The 18,867-nt window shown below is 47.7% G+C and overlaps 1 protein-coding gene across 1 annotated transcript in view; it reads right to left on the bottom strand.

The window, feature by feature from the left end:
* ESRRB (estrogen related receptor beta) overlaps nucleotides 1-6,281 on the bottom strand; it is a 169,579-nt gene extending 163,298 nt beyond the window's left edge. The window contains exon 1 of the mRNA XM_072762082.1: nucleotides 6,181-6,281. Coding sequence (XP_072618183.1) covers nucleotides 6,181-6,182 — 2 coding nt within the window. The 5' untranslated portion in view covers nucleotides 6,183-6,281. The remainder of the gene's footprint in view (nucleotides 1-6,180) is intronic.
* Between the last annotated feature and the right edge of the window lie 12,586 nt (nucleotides 6,282-18,867).

Raw genomic sequence — 18,867 nt, 5'->3', positions numbered from 1 at the left:
GATTCACAGTCTGGATCCCTGCTTCAATCAGGAAATACATGGTTTATTAGTGGGGAAAGAAAAGGAGTAGGGCTCATTGCCTTGCAGCATAGAAAGTCCCTACACAGAGAAACAGAAGGAGTGTTGAGGGCTTTGGAACCGGGGGCATCCATAAGAGGACAACTCTTCAGGAACTGCGGTGGGGCCCACTCAGCAATTGGATTCACTTGTCAAGCAAGAGGAGGACAGAGAAGGCACCTGCTGCCCTGACAACACAGCCCTGTTGAGTTCACAACCAGGACTGGCCTGGCCTTGCTTGGTGGATAAAGCCCAAACTGCTCTCTAAGAGTGGAGGGTAGAGAGGGGTGCAGGAGTGACCTGGGGACCTTAGAACAAAACTGCTTGTCTGAATGTGAGCAAGGCCAGGAGAGCTGACCAGACTCTGGTTCTATGGAGCAAAAAAGAGCCTGGCTTTCTTCCCCTCACCTAGGACTGCTGTCCAAAGCCCAGTTTCCATCCTCTGTTCTCCTACAGTGTGTTTTTTTTTTTAATTTCATTTATTTATTTATGAGAGACAGAGAGAGAAAGAGAGAGAGAGGCAGAGACACAGGCAGAGCGAGAAGCAGGCTCCTCACAGGGAGCCCGATGTGGGACTCGATCCCCGGTCTCCAGGATCACACCCTGGGCTGAAGGCAGGCGCTAAACTGCTTAGCCACCCGGGGACCCCCTCCCACAGTGGTTTAAAGGCTCTTAGTTCTTTCCAGATTGGTGGTGGTGGTGGGTGTCCTGATAGGCCTTGATCTCTGGTTTACCTGTGGAATAGTTCACTGGTGGTTGAGACTGGAAGTCTTGCTGATCCAGGATTCCACCCACCAACATTCAGGAAAATAGCCTGTTACAAACTGAATGTTTGTATTCCCTCAAAGTTCATATGTTGAAGCTCTGATGTCTAATGTGATGGTCTTAGGAGGTGGGGCGTTGGGGAGGTGTTTAGGTTTAGTTGAGGTCATGAGGGTGGGGGCTGGCTCCCATGATGGGATTAGTATCTTTCTAAGAAGAGGAAGAGACCAGTGCTTTTGCTCTCTCCACCCTGTGAAGATGAATGAGAATGCCGTTGGCTTATAAAGAGGGTCCTCACCCAACCTGATCACGCCACCACCCTCATCTTGGGCTTTCTGGCTCCAGAACTATGAGAACTACATTCCTGTCATCTAAGCCACCTGGCTATGGTACGTTGTCATTGCAGCCCAAGCTGATTAAGACGTAGCTCCTTAGTGGGAGGTGTGGGAGCCTGTCTTTAGTGGTATGACAACCCTGTGAGGTAGGCTCTATAATGATGCCCAGTTAGCAGATGGGAAAACTAAGGCTTTAAGGGATTAATTAGCTCAAGTCTGGGAGCTGAGAAGAGATGTGGTGCCAGGGTTCAGACCCTGGCTGCCTGCTCAGAGTGTGTGCTCTTGACCACAGCTCTGTGCCATCCATGAGAGGCACCTGGTAGGGAAGGGGCGGGAATGATCAGTTATGAGCTGGACGTAATGACATTGTAGCTGCCCTTGGGGAGTGTCTAGTGCAATGAGGGAGACCCACAATCACACCCTAGAGATGAATGCAATACTGGAGGGAGATCTGTTGAGTGCTCCAGGAAGAGGGGGATGTCACCCATGTAAGGTAGTTTTCACAGCAAAGCTGATGTAGATGGGCTATAAATCACATTTTTTTAAAAAAGAAGATTTAATTTATTTGACAGAGAGAGAGAGACAGTGAGCAAGAGCATGAACAGGCGGGAGGGGCAGACAGAGGGAGAAAGAAAAGCAGACTCCCTGTTGAGCAGAGCCCGACTAGGGGCTTGATCCCTGGGATAATGATCTGAACTGAAGGCAGATGCTGAACTGACTGAGCCACCCAGGCGTCCTTATAAATGCCATCTTGACTCCAGCAAGGGCAAGTGCAAGAGGACTCACGGGCCACTGAGCATGAAGTACTAAGAGAAGGAGCAGTGCCCAGGGAAAAGGGGGAAATAGAAAGTCAGGGGCCTCCACTGATAGAAAGTCCGCTGTCTGGAGCCTCTGCTAATCTCATGAAGCAGGGAAAATAGGCCCAGGTGAAAGGACTAGAAAGTGCTCACTTGGTTGGTGGCAGAAAAGAAAGGCAAGTGTCCACAGAGCACTCAGAATCCTTCTGTATCAGGGGTTCCTGCTTTTCCTTCCCAAGCAGGAGACCACACACTCCAGGAGAGCCAGGGCACGTTTGGGCAGCCATATGGCTCTGACTTTCCCCTCTCCTCCGCTGTACCCCAGAGAACGAGGGGAGAGGGCAGCCAGAATGTGTGGAGAACTTAGACTCCTGACCTCAGCTTTGCCTTGACATTGCTTGACCTTGGCCAGGTTGCTCCTCGCCTTCTCTGGCTGAAGATCCGTGAGATCTCCACCTAGCTTTCTCCCGGGCACAGTGAACCAGACGGGCTTTGAGGTCCTGGTATACAGAGAGCAGGGCACGGGGACCAGGGACTCGGACCCAACCACAGAGCAAAAGGGAAAGGAGGGGCTGGTGGAGCTGTGAATTTGCTGCAGAAGGGGAGACAGCCCACAGAGGTTCAGCCTCAGGACCGAAGTGGGGGCGAATCCTCTCCACCTGCTCCACCAGGCAGCAGGGGAACTCTCCAGTTGCTGGAAAATTGAGCCGTACTCCTGTCTCCATGTTCTCACCTCTGGACTGGCGGAGGAGAATTGATTTGGGGAGTTGGAGGCGCACATCCCCTCCAGACCCTTGGTTAACGGAGGATCCGCATCTGCTGTGCTGCTGGGGACTTTTTCTGAGCACATCAGCTGACTCTGGCTTCAGAGCTCCTGCCAGAGTTTCCATTCTTGCTTTGTAGAACGATTCCCCTCTCCCCATCTTCCACTTTGCTGAAGTTGTACAGCAGCCTGAAAATGCTGATGGCTTAACTGGTTTAATTTTTTTTTTTCCCCAGCAGCCCTGAGGGGTTTTAACTCTTTCCTCCTGCAGAAACCCTGCTTTTGGAGTTGAATGTTTAAACTCTCACTGGGAGACTCATAAATATTCGGAGTCACTCTCTCCCTCTCTGTTTGATTAGGAAATGAGCCTTTAACTCAATGTAATCCCCAAGCCATTAACAAAAAAGCCCTCAACAGCTCCACTATTAGAATTTCACTCTTAACCCGCTGAGGATTGAATTAGATTAACATAACTACCCACAATCTGAGTTTATTTTCTGTGCCAGATAGAAATGTGTTTTTCAGGGAAGGCGAGAAGGGGGAGGGAAGGGAGGAGGGAGGGAGAGAGAGAGAGCAGGAGGGTAATGAAATGTAAAAATAGAGATAAGAAAAAGATGGACAGATACACTGTAGAAATGAAGGGATGGGGAGAAAGAGCGGTGCATGGTCTCTGGTTTAAAAATCCTGCCAGCTGCCGTCTTTTATTTACGGGGTATTTGGAGAGGCCTGAGCTATGTGAAATTGTTTGAATTAGGGGAGCGCTTTCCAGGTATTTGCAATTCCTTCTTCCTGGAGATTGATGGTCCTGCACCTGAGCCTGCTGTATTCCAAAGCACCTGCTCATTGGCCCCACTGTCCCCAATTTGGGAGGAGATCGGGCTGAGTTTCCATGCTCAAGGGAAAGGGGGGGGACACATAAAACAACAGTGCAGGCACACAGGCGACTGCGCGTTTACAGTCAGAGAAATAAAACAACGACAAAGATGGAACGGGTTAGATTTTGCAGACATGAAGTCACAGACAGCCCCGTGACCAATTGCATTTAAGAAATCAGTGTGGAAAAAAAAATGAGTTTGACGGGAGCTGGGTCCACACAAAATTAATCGTTATTGAAGCAGAAACTAAGTAATCAGAGGCTGCCTTAGGCAAATGCATTGAAGTTTCCCCCAACTGCATCTTCAGAACTAAGCCCAAAGGGAAAAACCACCCTCACCCTCCTGAAGTTGGGGGTCAAAGTGAGGCCTTCCATCACACTGCCAAACAAACCTTCCATCCCCCCTTAAAAGCATCCACAAGTAGCAAAAGGAAGGACTGGTTCTTGCCCAAATGTTCCAACAAACATTCTCAACCACTCCTGCTGATGAGAACACAGCACTTGTTCAGAAATGCCGGACTCTCTCCTACTGCCTGTAATCGTGGGCCAGCAGGCTTCGGTGTGCATGTTGGGGGTGGGGGGCACTGGGGGTGGTTTACTCTTGCATTAAAAGATTAAAAAATGTCATACTTTCTCTAAAAAGCCTTTGAGATCTGAGAGTCCTCGGCTAGAAGTTCAGTTGTGCAAACAGCTGACTGCTGCGATTTCTGAATGCTACGTCTCAATCGCTTGATTCGCTTGAGCCTTAATTAACAACAACCCACCAAATCTCACTTCGACATTATTGTGGGGAACCTTAGCAGGATATATTTATCAAAATGGAAGCCTTGAAATAGAAAAAAGCGATCATGCTACAGACAGAGGACATTCAACTTCTGTTTATTTTTTTCTTGATTCATGGGCTTTACCTTCCACACTAGGTTTTAAATAGTGACCAATTCTCCAACCCACTCGCCCTATTTTATGCCAAACTCCTTATTCTGAATTTTCCCACCAGTACATGTGGTCTTACTAGCTGAACATGTGAAGCTCACCTTCTAATTTCTTATTCTTTCCTGATTCCCATGTTCCCCTCCAAAATAATAAATGAATGGATTAAAGACATCAGTAACCCTAAATAAAATGCGGCGGAGAGTAAAGAAGTTTGAGAAAGGTCTGAAGTAAAAGGAGATCAAACTGGCTCTCTAAACGTATGTGTGCTCATATTATGTAACTTTTGCCAAGTTAGATTTGTTGTTAAAACTATTTCATTTTTAATCAAAAATAATGCAGGCCCATCTGTTTTGTTTAATGCTTTTAAATTGTTGGAAAGATTTTTTTTTTTTGTTAGAATATTGTTTTCCCGAACAAATCTAGGAGTAGTCCTTAGCAATAAACTATATGGTTGCCATTGTATTAGTAAGTAGAAATCCAGGCGTCACTAGACTACTCATTCTAAAATTTGTATATGATACACATTAAACATCATCACATTCCCCCCCTAAAGTTTAGGACTATATTACTTTGTAAATAACGTACAGCAAACCTCCCCAACTGCAGGATTCTTAGTTAATACTCTGCATTATCCAAAAACCAAAGTCCCAAATCTTCCACAGGAAGCTGGTGGCACGTGGGCCCTGTGGACACATGACAATGTCTGAGGACTGTCAGCCCTGGGAGCCACTGATGTGCTCACAGAGCTTACACCCCGACTGTCTGAAACAAGCAGATTTTTGACAAGAATTGCGATATTAAGTTTCTCTCTTTGGGGGAAGGATGCAGACAGAGCACCAAGCATCAACAGCACAGCCACACCTGAGTCCGTCCTTTCGAGAGGCGCTTTCTCCCCCACCCCCACCCAGTTCCCCTTTCAGGATGAAGAAAATACACTAAACACCAAAGGTGTGAGCCAACAAAAGCCTGGAAGGCAAGACCAATCATGAGCTCTCATCTGGACTCCTCAAAGCAAACTCACTCCGTGGAGGAAAAAAAAAAAAAAAGAGGGAGAGAGGGAGAGAGGGAGAAAGAAAGCAAGAAAACAAGAATAAAGTCCTTTTCTTTTGAGGTGCTCTAGCAAAACTGGTCACCGGGACTGCTCCGAGTGCCTCTGAACCTGCCGGGAGCCCTCCATCATCACCTGTCCTGGGTGAACTGGGTCCTGCCTCTGTAACCTTCTCAGCTCACCCAGCGCTGGAGCTGCCAGCAAATAAAAGTTTTCACGCTGGGAGACATAACCACCCCCGCGGAGCCGCATGTAAACTTTCCCTTGCCCTTTTGATTTACTTACTTTTTCTCAGCGAAAACAAATAAAAATAACCGGGAACCTACAGGATTGCGAATGAGTTTGGGTAGCAGTCCCACCCAGCCGCCCGGTCCCTCTGACCTTCCCGTGACAGCCTGCCCAGGGCAACCCTTGCCCCCACCAGCCCCGCAGGGATGCTTTCCTGTGCCCAAAACCAGAATGAAAGAGCAGGCGCGGGGAGATATTTTTATCCATAAAAAGAGAGAGAGAGAGAGAGAGAAGGAGGGAAAGGAGGGGGGTGTGGAGGGCAAAGGACAGGCCGGTGCAGGGCAGCGCTGGGGCAGAGACAAGGGAGCAGTGGCGGTACTTACATGCTCGGGGCGCGCAGAGGACCGTCTACACTCAGGTGTTTCCACGGGCTGATGACTCGGTGCTCAGCGACTCCGGCACCAGCTGACAGTCCCCTGTCTGTGTCTCTTTGTGACTAAGGACACAGTACTCCCAACCTATAAATAGATCCCGACTCCGTGATTGATATAACAGGCAGCTGACAAAAAAAAAAAAAAAAAAAAAAAAATCCCACAACCATAACCAGGTCTTAAACAAAACAGCCAAGAGCCCTGGGCTTCCAGCTCCACCGAGCCCCAGGCAGGCGGCACAGCCACCGATGAGCGCTGGAAAGCGGGGAAGAGAAATGTACAGTAAAAGGGAGGCGGAAACGGGGGAGGACACACAAAGGGGGAAAGTGTAAAAGTTATTCCTCTAGGGGTGGAGCAGTCCCTTGGGGTCACAGTGAGCTGAGGAATGAGGGTCGGCAGGGAGAGCCAGGGGAGGAGCCCGGCTGGAGGTCCTGACCCTGGGAAGTAGGAAGGAGAGGCCCCATCCTGTCCTGAGCCCAAGGCCCTGTCAGGGCCCAAGTCAAAGTCCCAACTGGGGAGCTTTGGTCAATGCAAGTGCTTTCCACGAAAGTTTCCATTCCTGCCGCCAGATGAGAGGGAAGGGAGGGAACAGAGTTTTCCTAGCTCAGGGGCCAGACTGGCTTCTTGGGGGACCTGCAGAAGGCGCCTGGAGGGTGAGGCGCCTTCACAATGTCCAGGTGAAGGGTTGGGACAGAGCATGGAGTCACCTGTGCCTGGTGAGCCGTGTCCAGCGGGCCCAGCTGCAGCACGTAATGGGTTTTTAAAAGGCCAAGGAACGACATTCCTGACATGAGAATTGCCCAAGGTTGAAAGGCCTTGGGGGTGTTGGTGTCTTTTTCCAGAAAGATTTCCTAGGAGAACACATCGAAAAAATTTCTCCTTGGGGGAAATGAATCCCACTCTTTGAGATGCGGAAGGGTCTCTTAAGAAACAAAGTTCTGCCAAAGTCCTGCAAAGGTGGATGGCCTCTCCAGGGCAGGCCGGCTCAACTCTGAGAGGGGCCACGGGGCGAAGTTTCCAGAAGACGAAGAGTCATGGTGACAGAAATGTGGGCTGTCCAACAGTTAACCGGGTGAGTTCCCGATCACCCGATGGACTTCCATCCTGCCACGTGCAGACCCACTTGCTTTGGTCACATCTGCCTGGATGATCTGCTTAGGTGAGGTTGCCGCTTCCAGAAGGAATTGGTGCTTATAATCCTTGAAACTTCCTGATCCCTATTTTTTTTTTTTAATAAAGTTGAATTTCTTCTTAATGTCAGATCTGATCCCTTACTCTCCAAGATAACAGAAACTGAGGATGGTTAAAGTCAAAGCCCATTTAATATGTAGGACCTCAAACATGCCCACGAGTAGCCTGCCACTGGAAGGTAAGCTCCAAGAGGGGAAAGACCATGTGTTTGTCTTATTCACCATTATTCTCCAAGTGCTGCCATGGAACCTGACACATAGTAAGACCTTCCTGAGTAGGGACTGACTGACTTATTGAATGAATGAATGAATGAATGAATGAATGAATGAGTGCACGAATGTGTGATGTCTAAGACACCCACCTTAGTCCTTTGGACTAAGACACCCACTGTAGAATGTCTGTTTTATAGAAGTGTCCCTAGGAAGGTAAAGAATTGAGGGTGGGCCTTCAGGGTTCCAGAAAAGTCCTGTGCCACCGTTGAGGTGATAGCCCCTTCAGCACACATTCACCACTAGGCTCCCTGTTAGGGAAAAACCTTTCACTTCTGAGGCAAACTGGGGACTTCCCTTCATTATTTGCTTTCTCCTCAAATTCTCCAGCCTATCCTCCCTGATTTCCGGCAAGGTCTTCTCCATGGCTGTGGCCTCTCCTAGAGGCACACGTCTAGTCTGCAGTGAGTGCTCATTGAATGGGATGAGCCAAGCCACTTCTCCTGGAAGGTACCCTTCCCTAGAAAGCATGGTGGGAGCTTGGTGTTGGCTTTTTACCTCCCGGCCAATCTCTGAATCACTTCAAAGCTTCAGTCACAATTCCTTCAACTGAACTAAGCCTTGGTGTTTGCTCCCTGTAAGTGGCCCTGAGAGCCTGTGGTGGGGACCAGCCAATCACCAGTGGGCATCCCTCTGCTCACACAGGCCTCCCTTGGAATGCTGGTCATCATCTTGGGAGAACAGACGCCTTTGTTTTCAGGAGCCTTCAAGGGCCCTGGAAACACAGAGACGTGCCCACACACATCCCTAGCAGTTAAAGCACAGACTCTGGACCGGGTCTCCCTGGGTTGGAATCTTGCCCCTTCCATGGACCATTGGGAAACGCAAAACCCCCTAACTTCTCTGTGTGGCAGATTGCCCATCTACAATGTGGAAATTCCCAGGGTCTACCTCCTAAGAGTGTCAGGAGGATAAAATGGCCCAATGTAAAGCCATGCTCAGGGCAGCCCAGGTGGCTCAGCGGTATAGCGCTGCCTTCGGCCCAGGACCTGATCCTGGAGACCTGGGATTGAGTCCCACGTCAGGCTCCCTGCATGGAGCCTGCTTCTCCCTCTGCCTGTGTCTCTGCCTCTCTCTCTCTGTGTCTCTCATGAATAAATAAATAAAATCTTACAAAAAAAAAAAAAGAAAAGAAAAGAAAGAAAAAGCCATGCTCAGAACAGTGCCTAGCACATGGAGAGTCCTCCAGCATGTGGCTGGAGATGCCACATGCTGCAGGTGGCATCTCCAGCCCTCATGCGTGCCCCCGCACTCATCCTCAGGTACCCCCTACTCTCACCCCTCACTGCCCACCTTAGTTAGCCACACTACTGGAGCTTGCTTTGGTTCTTCCCCCAAAGCTAGAGCTTCCTGACCTCAAGATTTGATGACTCTTTGTGAGCACACACCCATTTGTGTGCCAGCTGCTTCCATAAACCTATGGGAGGATTATCATTGCCCTGTACTCGTTGGCTGGGACTGCCACGACAAAGTACCAAGAACTGGGTGGCTTAGAACAACACAAGTTTATTTTCTCACAGTGCGAGAAGCTAGAAGCCCAAGATGTTGGCAGAGTTGGTTCCTTCTGAGGGAATGAGGGAGAATCTGTTCCAGGCCTCCTCTCTCCTGGGTTTTGGTGGTTTTCTGGGAAACTGGTATCCCTTGGCTTATAGAAGCATCACCCCAATCTCTGCCCTTCAACTTTGCATGGTGTTCTCGTGTGTGTGTGTGTGTGTGTGTGTGTGTGTGTGTGTGTCTAAATTTCTCTCTTTATAAGAACACAGTCATATTGGATTAGGGCCTACCCTAATGACCTCTTTTTAAGTTGACCACTGGCAAAGACCCTATTTCCAAATAAATTCACATCCATAGGTACTGGGGGCTAGGATTTCAATATCCTTTGGTAAGGGGGACGCAATTCACCCATAACATCCCCTTTTACAGGGGAGGCAACTGAACGTTTGGGAGGTCTTGCACTCAGTACGAACCACAGCTGAGTGAGTGTCACCGTGGAAAAGACAGCCCTAGGTAGGTGAAGTGCTGACAGCCCCTCTCCCTGCCATAGGGACACCGGCTCCTGCACTGGCTGGGTGCCACCAGACTCCACTCGGCTTGCTCCAGCGTCATTAGTGCCGCACATCAAGGTGACTTTAAACTGTTTACAAGGGCCACTGAAGGTACAGCCATCCCCGCCCCCACTAGCTTATCAACTCACTTACCTTTCAGAGTTCCGTAACAGACTGCAACCCAGAGGGGTGGGCAGGGACCCGCACACAGCCCAGGAAGGGCTTGCGTTCGTTTTATCTGTAAAGAAAAATCTATCTGCTTGGGAATAGAACTAAATACAACACATCGGTGCAGCTAGGCCATTAATCATCTCCTGCCAGGATGCAGGAGACCTGAGAGTGGCCATCGTGGCACTGGCTTTACACAGGAGGGCCAGCTGGAGTCAGGGACACTGCCGGCTCTTCCCTCAGGAGGGCACCCTATAGGGATTGGGGAGGGGTGGTGTAATACTGCTCAAAAGGTGGTGACATCTTGCTTGGGAAGAGGAGGTGGGAGGGGCCCTCCAACTCCATCCTAGGTGGTTGGGCCTGAAAGCAGGTTCCTACCAAAGCAAATACCACCCTCCCCCTCAACCAGGAACTCAATCTACTGGGAACTGCCAGGTCCGGTAGTGTGACACCTGTTGCAACTCCCCCCGCCCACCAGGGGAGGAGCCTATACTGTTCTTAGGGGAAAGAGAAGTGCCAGAAAATGGGAATTATAGGAGACCTATGGTGGGGCCAAGCCAACAAATCAAAGGCCCCAGACTCCTAAGCCTGATTTCTTCCATCCCTTTACTCCCAAGAGACCTTACCTACTGCCCAACCAGCCTACACAGAGCCCCATAAACCAGCTGCCCTGCTGGGTGCATTCCTGGCTCTACTGCCTGTCCTCTTTCTCCCCTACTTTCTACTCATTCTTCATGGGTCACCTCGAGCATGATCCCTTCCTGGGTGCTCCCTGCCCACAGAGGCCCTGACTGTAGGGCTCCCCCGCTGTCTATAGAACAGCTCACCTGAGCCACCGACACACACCCCATTTTGCCCCCAGTCACGTGCTGACTTCTCTTGAGTGTTTGCCTCATGCTACAATGAGGCAGTCAGAAGGGAAATAAGTGACATTGTACTGAGCACCCACCTTGTGTCAGAGTCTGGGTAAGGCCCATGATCTACATTGCCTTATTTAATCCTTACAAATACCCTAATGGGCAAGGATTATTTTTCCCCATTCATCCTCTGGGAAGCTGGCAGTCAGAGGGGTGAAGTGACTTGCCCAAGACCGGGCAGTGGGTTAGTGGGGCGGGGGGGTGGCAGCGGTCAGGATTTGGGCTCACCTCTGCCTGAGTTGAGAGCCTATGCTCCTATTCACAGTTTAACCAGCTCTGCTATGACATGCCCCTCCCCCAACCCTCATGGCTCTCTATGTTCCATGGCATAAAATCCAATGCCTCACTCTAGCTTATATTTAAGAAATCTGTTCGCGCCTATATTCCTGGCCACACCTCTCACCATGGCCTGCCATTGGAGCCTTTCCTTGGCAACTCTGCAGTCTCTTCCATACTTTGGCCTGGAATGTACCATTTGGACATCATGACCCAATTCCACTGTCCCCTCCTCTGATAGCCTTTCCCTACTTCAGTCACAACTTCCCCTGAACCCTTACAGGATTGCATGACACACTCTGCTATGGCACTTGTCACACAGTGCTATAAATATTGGCTCACATATCTGTCTCTATCCTTGGGATGTCACTCCTGGAGGATGAGGACTTACTTCTTTCATGTTTTGGTCACCCTCCATCCCACTGCCAACCAATGCCTATCCTGGCAAGTATTGGTGACCAATAAACTATTTGTTACTAATGAATGAAAGCTAACAAATTAGGAGATAGAAAGTAAGAGGGTAAAGAGTGAGGTAAGAGATGAGTATAAGGTGAGTGGGAAATGGTTTAGAGAGTTGCTGGTTATGAAGGTTGTGCACTATACAACTCCAGGAGTGGTTCCTGTGACAGCCCCCAGGAACTCCCCAGAAACCACACCAATGACAACCTGCGTGGGGGTGAAGGCACAGGCCCTCTTCTGGCCAGTTACTATGACCTGGAGGGGACTTGAGAGAAGGGAACGTAGATGAGAAGTATAGAAGAGGTGCCTGAGCAAGTGTGGCACATATTACAGGTTGTCTACCCTACAGTCTTTCTGCACCACATCTTCTGGGCCTGTCACAAGCTGTAGAGGCTGAAAACACTCACTTGTTTCCCAGCCTTCTTTGCAGTTAGAGGCTGCCATGCATCCTGGTCAGACAGAGACTTAAGGGGCAGTCTGCCAGGAGAGAAGGGCATTTGGGCAATGTTGTCCTCCATGGCAGAGAGACAGACTTGAGGAAAGAGCTTCAGAAACCACCTGGTAACTATGACACAAGAAGCTTGGAGGAGAAAAGCCAATATGCAGAGGATGGCGGAGCACAAGAAGGGAACAGGCATGGGTCCTCGATGGCATTGGTGAGCTGCTGAACTAAAACCAGCCCTGCACCCATATACCTCTTGTTGTAGGAGATGATGTGTGTGCTCATTGCTTACCTCACTATTAGTTATGTTTCCATTAATTACATTCCAAAGCATCCTAACCGATGTATTAGAGAGTAGGGGTCATGCCAAATATGACAATGCAAGCTGGGAGCCAGCCAACTAATGTAAATCAGTAGGAAATCAGACCTCCTGGATTAAGAGAGTCTAAATGCAAATGTTGGTAGACTAATGTCAATGGTGTGAACTCTCTTTCATATTTTTGGTTATTCCATTTCTCCATTTTATATATGATACATTGGCACTATCTGCCCTTAGCTGTAATCCAAGCCCTGCCCTTAAAAAATGTTTAGTCTTTGGGACAGAAAAAATTAAAAATAAAGCAAAACTCCCCTGCATATTTTTTGGAGCACTTTACAAAATGATTTTCCATTGCTTAAGTCACAATAGCCCCCAGACAGATGGGACAGGGGTGAGGAAACCAGCCAAGGGATAGGGGACAACAACAAAGATCACCCTTCTTTCTCTAAATCGACTGAACCTCGTGAGCTTCTTGAGAGCTCCTTGTGCACCTGAGCACTTCCTTTGTGTCCTGTTCTAAATATTTTGTATGTGTTAAGTCATCCAATTCTCACAGCAAGCCTATGAAGTGGAGATACCTTCCTCATCCCTATTCTACAGATACAGAAACCGAGGCAGAGGGAGACCCTGTAATATTCCCACCCTGAAAGAGGCAGAGCTGGGATATGAACCAAGTCAGTCCCACTCTATACCTACACTTGCCCCCAACAACGATGCCACAATGATGATGGCAACTCCCTCCTGAAAAAAAAGAAAGTGGTTCTATGTTTATTAATCCGTGTCCTTCCAGGAAGAACCTAAAGCTTTGGGAGGAGCTGAGCAGCCCTGTGTCTTGGCTGGCCTTTATTTAAGGGTTCTGCAGTTCTTCGGCTGGATACCTCCAAGATCGAAACTTTTCTAATTGGTCTTCCCTCCCAGGGCTAACACCCACAGGGTGGGGGTGAGGGGTTGGGTCACCATCAACGCCGTGAGGGCTACATAAGCCTTACTTAATAAATAATCTGGAACTCCATAATCTTTCCCCATAGATTGCTTGGTATTTGCCTTCAGTAGATTTAGAAGTAATTAAATTACTGCACAACCAGCCTCCAAGTCTTAGGAAAAGACCTGAAGTAAAGCCTTACTAATTCAGACAGACAGGGGGAGTGGTGGGGGAAAACCGGAGGGAACTGTGGCTTTCCTTTTAGAAGAACCACATTTTTTACATTTCTGGTACTTACAGTAAATCACACTAAACATTAATAGCAGCCAAATGGAGTTCTTGCTGAGTTTGTGTGAATGAATAAATAAAACTAATTTTAATTAGCACATTCCTTGTATACAAATATCTTCTATTAAAACTCTTTTGAGAGCTTGTTGTTTGAAGGTTAAACATTCATTCATTCGTCCAAGAAGCATCATGGAGAATCATTATTGAGAATCTACAACGTGCTGCTATGTGCTCTGTGCTAGAAGCGAAGGATAAAGAGATAAACAAGATTCAGAGGATGCCTTGGAAGAATCTATATATGCAAACAAATAAACTATGAATATGAGAAGACTTACTAGAAATATATAAGCAAGGTGTTGAGCCACCACAATCGGGAGCAACTGACTCTCCCTAGGAGGAAGTAAAGGAAGGCTTCACGGGGAAGGTGGTATTTGAGCTGGGTTTTGAGGGATGAATAAGAGTCTGACAGGAAGAGAAAAGGTTAAAGACAAGGATGGCCACAAGACAAGGGCCACAGAGTCCCTTGATGATGCTCCAAAGTGGCTATTCATCATTCATATGTGCTCTGGCTTATGTTACAAATTATGAATTGTTGGAGTAGAAGTTTCCAATTAGATGACTTCATGCAGAAAACATTTTTAATACAGAAAAGTGCAAAAGGTAATAAATACCCATGTACTTGCCAAAACGAATCAATGGTAACCTTGTGTCATTAGCTATTTATTTATTTGAAAGAGAGCATGTACAAGGGGAGGTAGGGGCAGAGGGAGAGAGAGAGAAGCAGACGCCCCACTGAGCATGGAGCCCGATGAAGGGCTCCATCCTAGGACTCTGAGATCATAACCTGAGCCAAGGGCAGATGCCTAATCGATGGAGCCACCCAGGTACCCCCTAGATTTTTTTTTCTTTTTTTAAGAAACAAAAGTTTACATCAAGACATTGACCCTGTTCATTACATGATCTGTCACCTCCTCTGATGGTGCTTTCCCTGGCTGCCCTTTCCAGAGCAGATCCCTCTCCTTTCCTTTCTGTCAGGGATCTCTGCTTATTTCCCTTAAAGAATTTCCCACAATTTTTGGTCACCATGTTGATTTGTTGATTTGCCCCTCGACTGTAATGTCATCTCCATAAAAGAGATACCGGATGTCTTGTTTATCATGGGCCCCTCCATCACTGACATATATTAGGTGCCCAATACATATTTGTAGAAGAAATGGGGGAAGGGAAGGAGAGAGAGCAGATAGGTTAGCATGGATTTTTCTAAGGAAATGAAAACAGTCTTCAGAGGAAGGAATCTCAGCAGAGGGAGGGACGGTGATTTGATTTAACTCTGCAAATACTCTCTGAGCATCTCCAAAGTACAAGACTCTGCAAGAGCACAGGACAAGTCCTGCCCCCAAGGATCTTACTCTCAAGGGACACCCAGTGCTACTAAGAGCTGCCCCTGGGGTGAGGGTGGGTTGAGGGGGGTGTCTGGTGGATTTGGGAGGTCTAGTCCTGGTCAGGCACCTGGGGCTAGAGACAAGGGTGTCAAAGCCCCTGTCAGTCAAAGTGGAGCGGAGGTGGCTAAGCCAGTGACAGGTCTGCAGTGGGACTGGAACTGTAACCAAGGAGATCAAGCAAGGTGAAAGTGTTATGGACAAATAAAAGAAATTGACATTCAGGAAAGGTGACAAGTTACACATTAAACCATGGAATGGGAGAGGGCCAAACCTCCCCCACGGCATAGCCCCAAAGACCTGCCCTTGTGCTCAGCATGTAGAAGAAAGTCTCTCCCTTTCAGACATTACTAACGTATCCCTTCCTGGTATTATAGGGGATGAGCCTTCGGGCGGGATGTGAGGACTTGGTAGCAAGTGACTTGGAAAGAGGAGCCAACCCTGGCTCACATTCTGACTAACTGCCCTTCCCTGACAAGCCCCCTGATATCATTCACTGAGCAAATGTTTACTGAGCTGCTACTATAAGCCAGGCATTGGACTAAGGACCAGGGATGCAGAGATGAACAAGCCCTCCTAAAAAGGCAAAGATGGAAAGACAAGATCTAATACAACATAGCAGAGGTTGGACCAAGTGCCTTGGATGCTCAGAGGACTCCAGTAAAATTGTGGAAAGAGAGTTTATGAGATGGGATATTTGAGCGAGGCTTTGAAGCCTGAAGAGGAGGTTGGGGGCAAGAGCTGTTTTCCATGTAGACAAACAAGAAGCATACAAGGTCCTGGCAAGCCTGGAGAAGGAAGGGGGGAGAGGAAGGCGTGGCAGGAGGTAGTCCCTGTGCCTACAATGTTCAACCTTGCCTGGCAGCCTCCTTCTTGTCACTCAGATCTTAGCTTCATGGTCACCTCTGAGGGGCCTTCCCTGGCCACCCAATCGGTCAGAGTGTCTGTAATTTACCTTAAAAGACACCAGCATGTAAGTGTGAGATTATGTATGTGTGGCTTAGGTTAAGCTATAACGCAGGGGCTGCTAGCATTTCAATCAAGAATGCACAGCGCAGGGTGAGGCTTGGTAATTAGCCAGGAGGCCCGTGTCTGGAGCGTCTGGTATTTGTGTCTAGATCAGTGAGCAACACTTGGCTAAGTAGCCTAGTGAATGCCAGAAATGAATTATTACTGGTAAATTAGAGGTAAGTTCTGTGAAATTTTCAAGATCTATGTGAAATGGTGCTATGTGGGTGCCCCACCCCAAGATCCCTCACCATCTAGGTTCCACTGCTTCTGAGATGGTCAGTATTCAACACCTTGGTCACCTCCCACCTCAAGCATCCATTTTTTCTTTCTTTCTGCCTGACTTTACTCAGCCACTACTGGAGCTTGCTCTGCTAAAAAACAGGTCTAACCGGGAGAGCTAATACCCCCGGGGGCAATCTTCAACTGATAGGAGATAGGAGTCATTGGACAAATACCCCCAGTCTCCCAGTCTGTTGGTGGAAAGATTCCACAGTTTGCTTCACATGGTGTCTGAGAGGGTTCCCAGATGCATTAAGGCACAGTCACTCATAGCAATAACTCTCCTTAGCAAACCTTTTGATTTCTCCCTTTGCTGTCTTTTTTCTTTCCTGTTTCATTTTCTCTACTCCTTCATTTGTGCTTCCTGAAATCATCCCTGAAATAACATAGTTATACCCATGGTCTTGTCTCAGGGTCTGCCTGTGTGAGATCCCAAGGTGAGACATTAGATGGGCCAGCTGAAATGTGTTGGAAACATTCTCCTGCCCTTTGTATGCACAGAGTATGAGAAACCAATGGATTCCATTGGCTTTACCCACTGGGGTGATGCTCTAAGCCAATTCCCAAGAGGTGCTATCATCAGCCAGCTATAAACTCTGGAAGATTCTGGTTGCTGGTGGGTTATCAAGGTAGTAAGAATCCTGCCTCTGGAATCTTGGTGTTTGTTGGAGTACTTAAAAGGACAGAGACTGCTGGGATTTCCTTGAGCCTACTGAACAGGTGTATGAACTGGTTTTGTGTTTGCTTCTTGGAAAAGTTTAATTGATGAATTTCTCTTTTGGTCTGCCATTGAATTTCTTATAATAACATTGTAAAATCGCAGTGGGTAGCTAACACTCATCCTCGTCAAACTTCTTTAGCCACTCCCATGGTCAACCAGAAAGAACCTTGGAGTTAACATTGACCAAATTGGCTAATCCAGTTTACAACGCTACCTAAAGTAGCTTCCACTAGCATTCATATAATCTCACTTTAATTCCCCAAATGGTACTTACTGTTTTTATTTAAATATTCTTTTTTTTTTTTTAAAGATTTATTTATTTATTTATTTTAATTTTTATTTATTTATGATAGTCACAGAGAGAGAGAGAGAGAGGCAGAGACACAGGCAGAGGGAGAAGCAGGCTCCATGCACCGGGAGCCCGACGTGGGATTCGATCCCAGGTCTCCAGGATCACGCCCTGGGCCAAAGGCAGGCGCTAAACCGCTGCGCCACCCAGGGATCCCCTAAATATTCTTTTTATTTATTTATGTCCAGATCCTCTCCAACCCCATCCCTTAATGAAAGATAAGCTCCATATCTTATTTATCTCTGTCTCCCCCAGCACACACAATACCTAACACTTAGTGGTACAACAATGCCAAATGTTGTGTTAAATGTTGAAGAGTGACAGCAGGTCAACTGAGGAAAAATAATGGGGAACCTTATAGTCTCAAGCAGGGAGTTCATGCATTACCCTTTGGGCCTGTGATTCCTAGGCTATCAAGGTCATGGACATATCTGAGAATCTGAACAAAGTTATGAGCCACTGCCTTCTCCAGAAAAAAAATGCATATTCAATGATACACATAAAATTATACCTGTGATTTCAGGGAATGTATAGACCCCAGGTTCAAAATTCCTGCTTCTAAACATGTGCAAGCCAGAAAAAACTTTCAAATAGATGCATGACAAATCCAGCTTTGCGGTTTAAGATAATAACTCTCATGGTCATACAATGATGGAGGAGGAGGGAGCAAGAGGCTAGGAGACCAGTAGAAGGCCTTGAGGTAGGCTAAGAGGAAGAGGATGTGGGTGTTAATTTAGGTAATTCTAAGCAAATGGAGAGAAATGGGGATTTGGGGGAAACATTTCTAAAACAGCAACTATAAGATTTGATCATTGACCAGTTGATGGAGGTGACAGAAGGAGAAGAGACAAGGTAGCTGTGAGAGTTCTGGCCTGGGATCCTAGTGGATAATGACAACCTGAATCATGGCAGAGATGGTACATCCCTTCTTAGGGTGAGGCCAAAGTGATAACCCAACCTTCAGGGCTGGATCCTAACCATAGACTTTGGTCTGCCCTCAGGCTACCTTGCAGTTCCTAGGAAACAGCCTGAACCAAAGGGCATGGGAAGGAGAGAAGAAACCTGCTTTCTCTGTTTCTGAAAGTGCCTCCTTCTCTTGGCACTAGTCTTCCCTCTCTTTGCTGAATCTTTGTTGGAGTCAACTCTAGTATTGAAATGCTTTTAAGGGCAGCCCGGGGGGCTCAGCGGTTTAGCGCCGCCTGCAGCCCAGGGAGTGATCCTGGAGACCTGGGATCGAGTCCCATGTCAGGCTCCCTGCATGGAGCCTGCTTCTCCCTCTACCTGTGTCTCTGCCTCTCTATCTCTCTCTCTGTGTGTATCTCTCATGAATAAACAAATAAAAATATTTAAAAAAAAAAAAAAAGAAATGCTTTTAAAATGTGGAAGTCCTAGGATGAACAGGTCAGAAATCTTAGCCTCTTCTTGCACATCTGTGGTTTAAAACAGTCTTTGGCTCACACCAACCACATTGCTATTGTTGAGCTGTGGGTGTGACTATGAGGTAGACCCCACATTGCACTGTATCCCAGTCCCTCTCACCCATT

This window comes from Vulpes vulpes, chromosome 6 (assembly GCF_048418805.1).
Source record: "Vulpes vulpes isolate BD-2025 chromosome 6, VulVul3, whole genome shotgun sequence".
Classification (NCBI taxonomy): Eukaryota; Metazoa; Chordata; class Mammalia; order Carnivora; family Canidae; genus Vulpes; species Vulpes vulpes.
The sequence above is the reverse complement of the archived record's forward strand: the minus strand, read 5'-3'. Positions and strand labels throughout refer to the sequence as shown.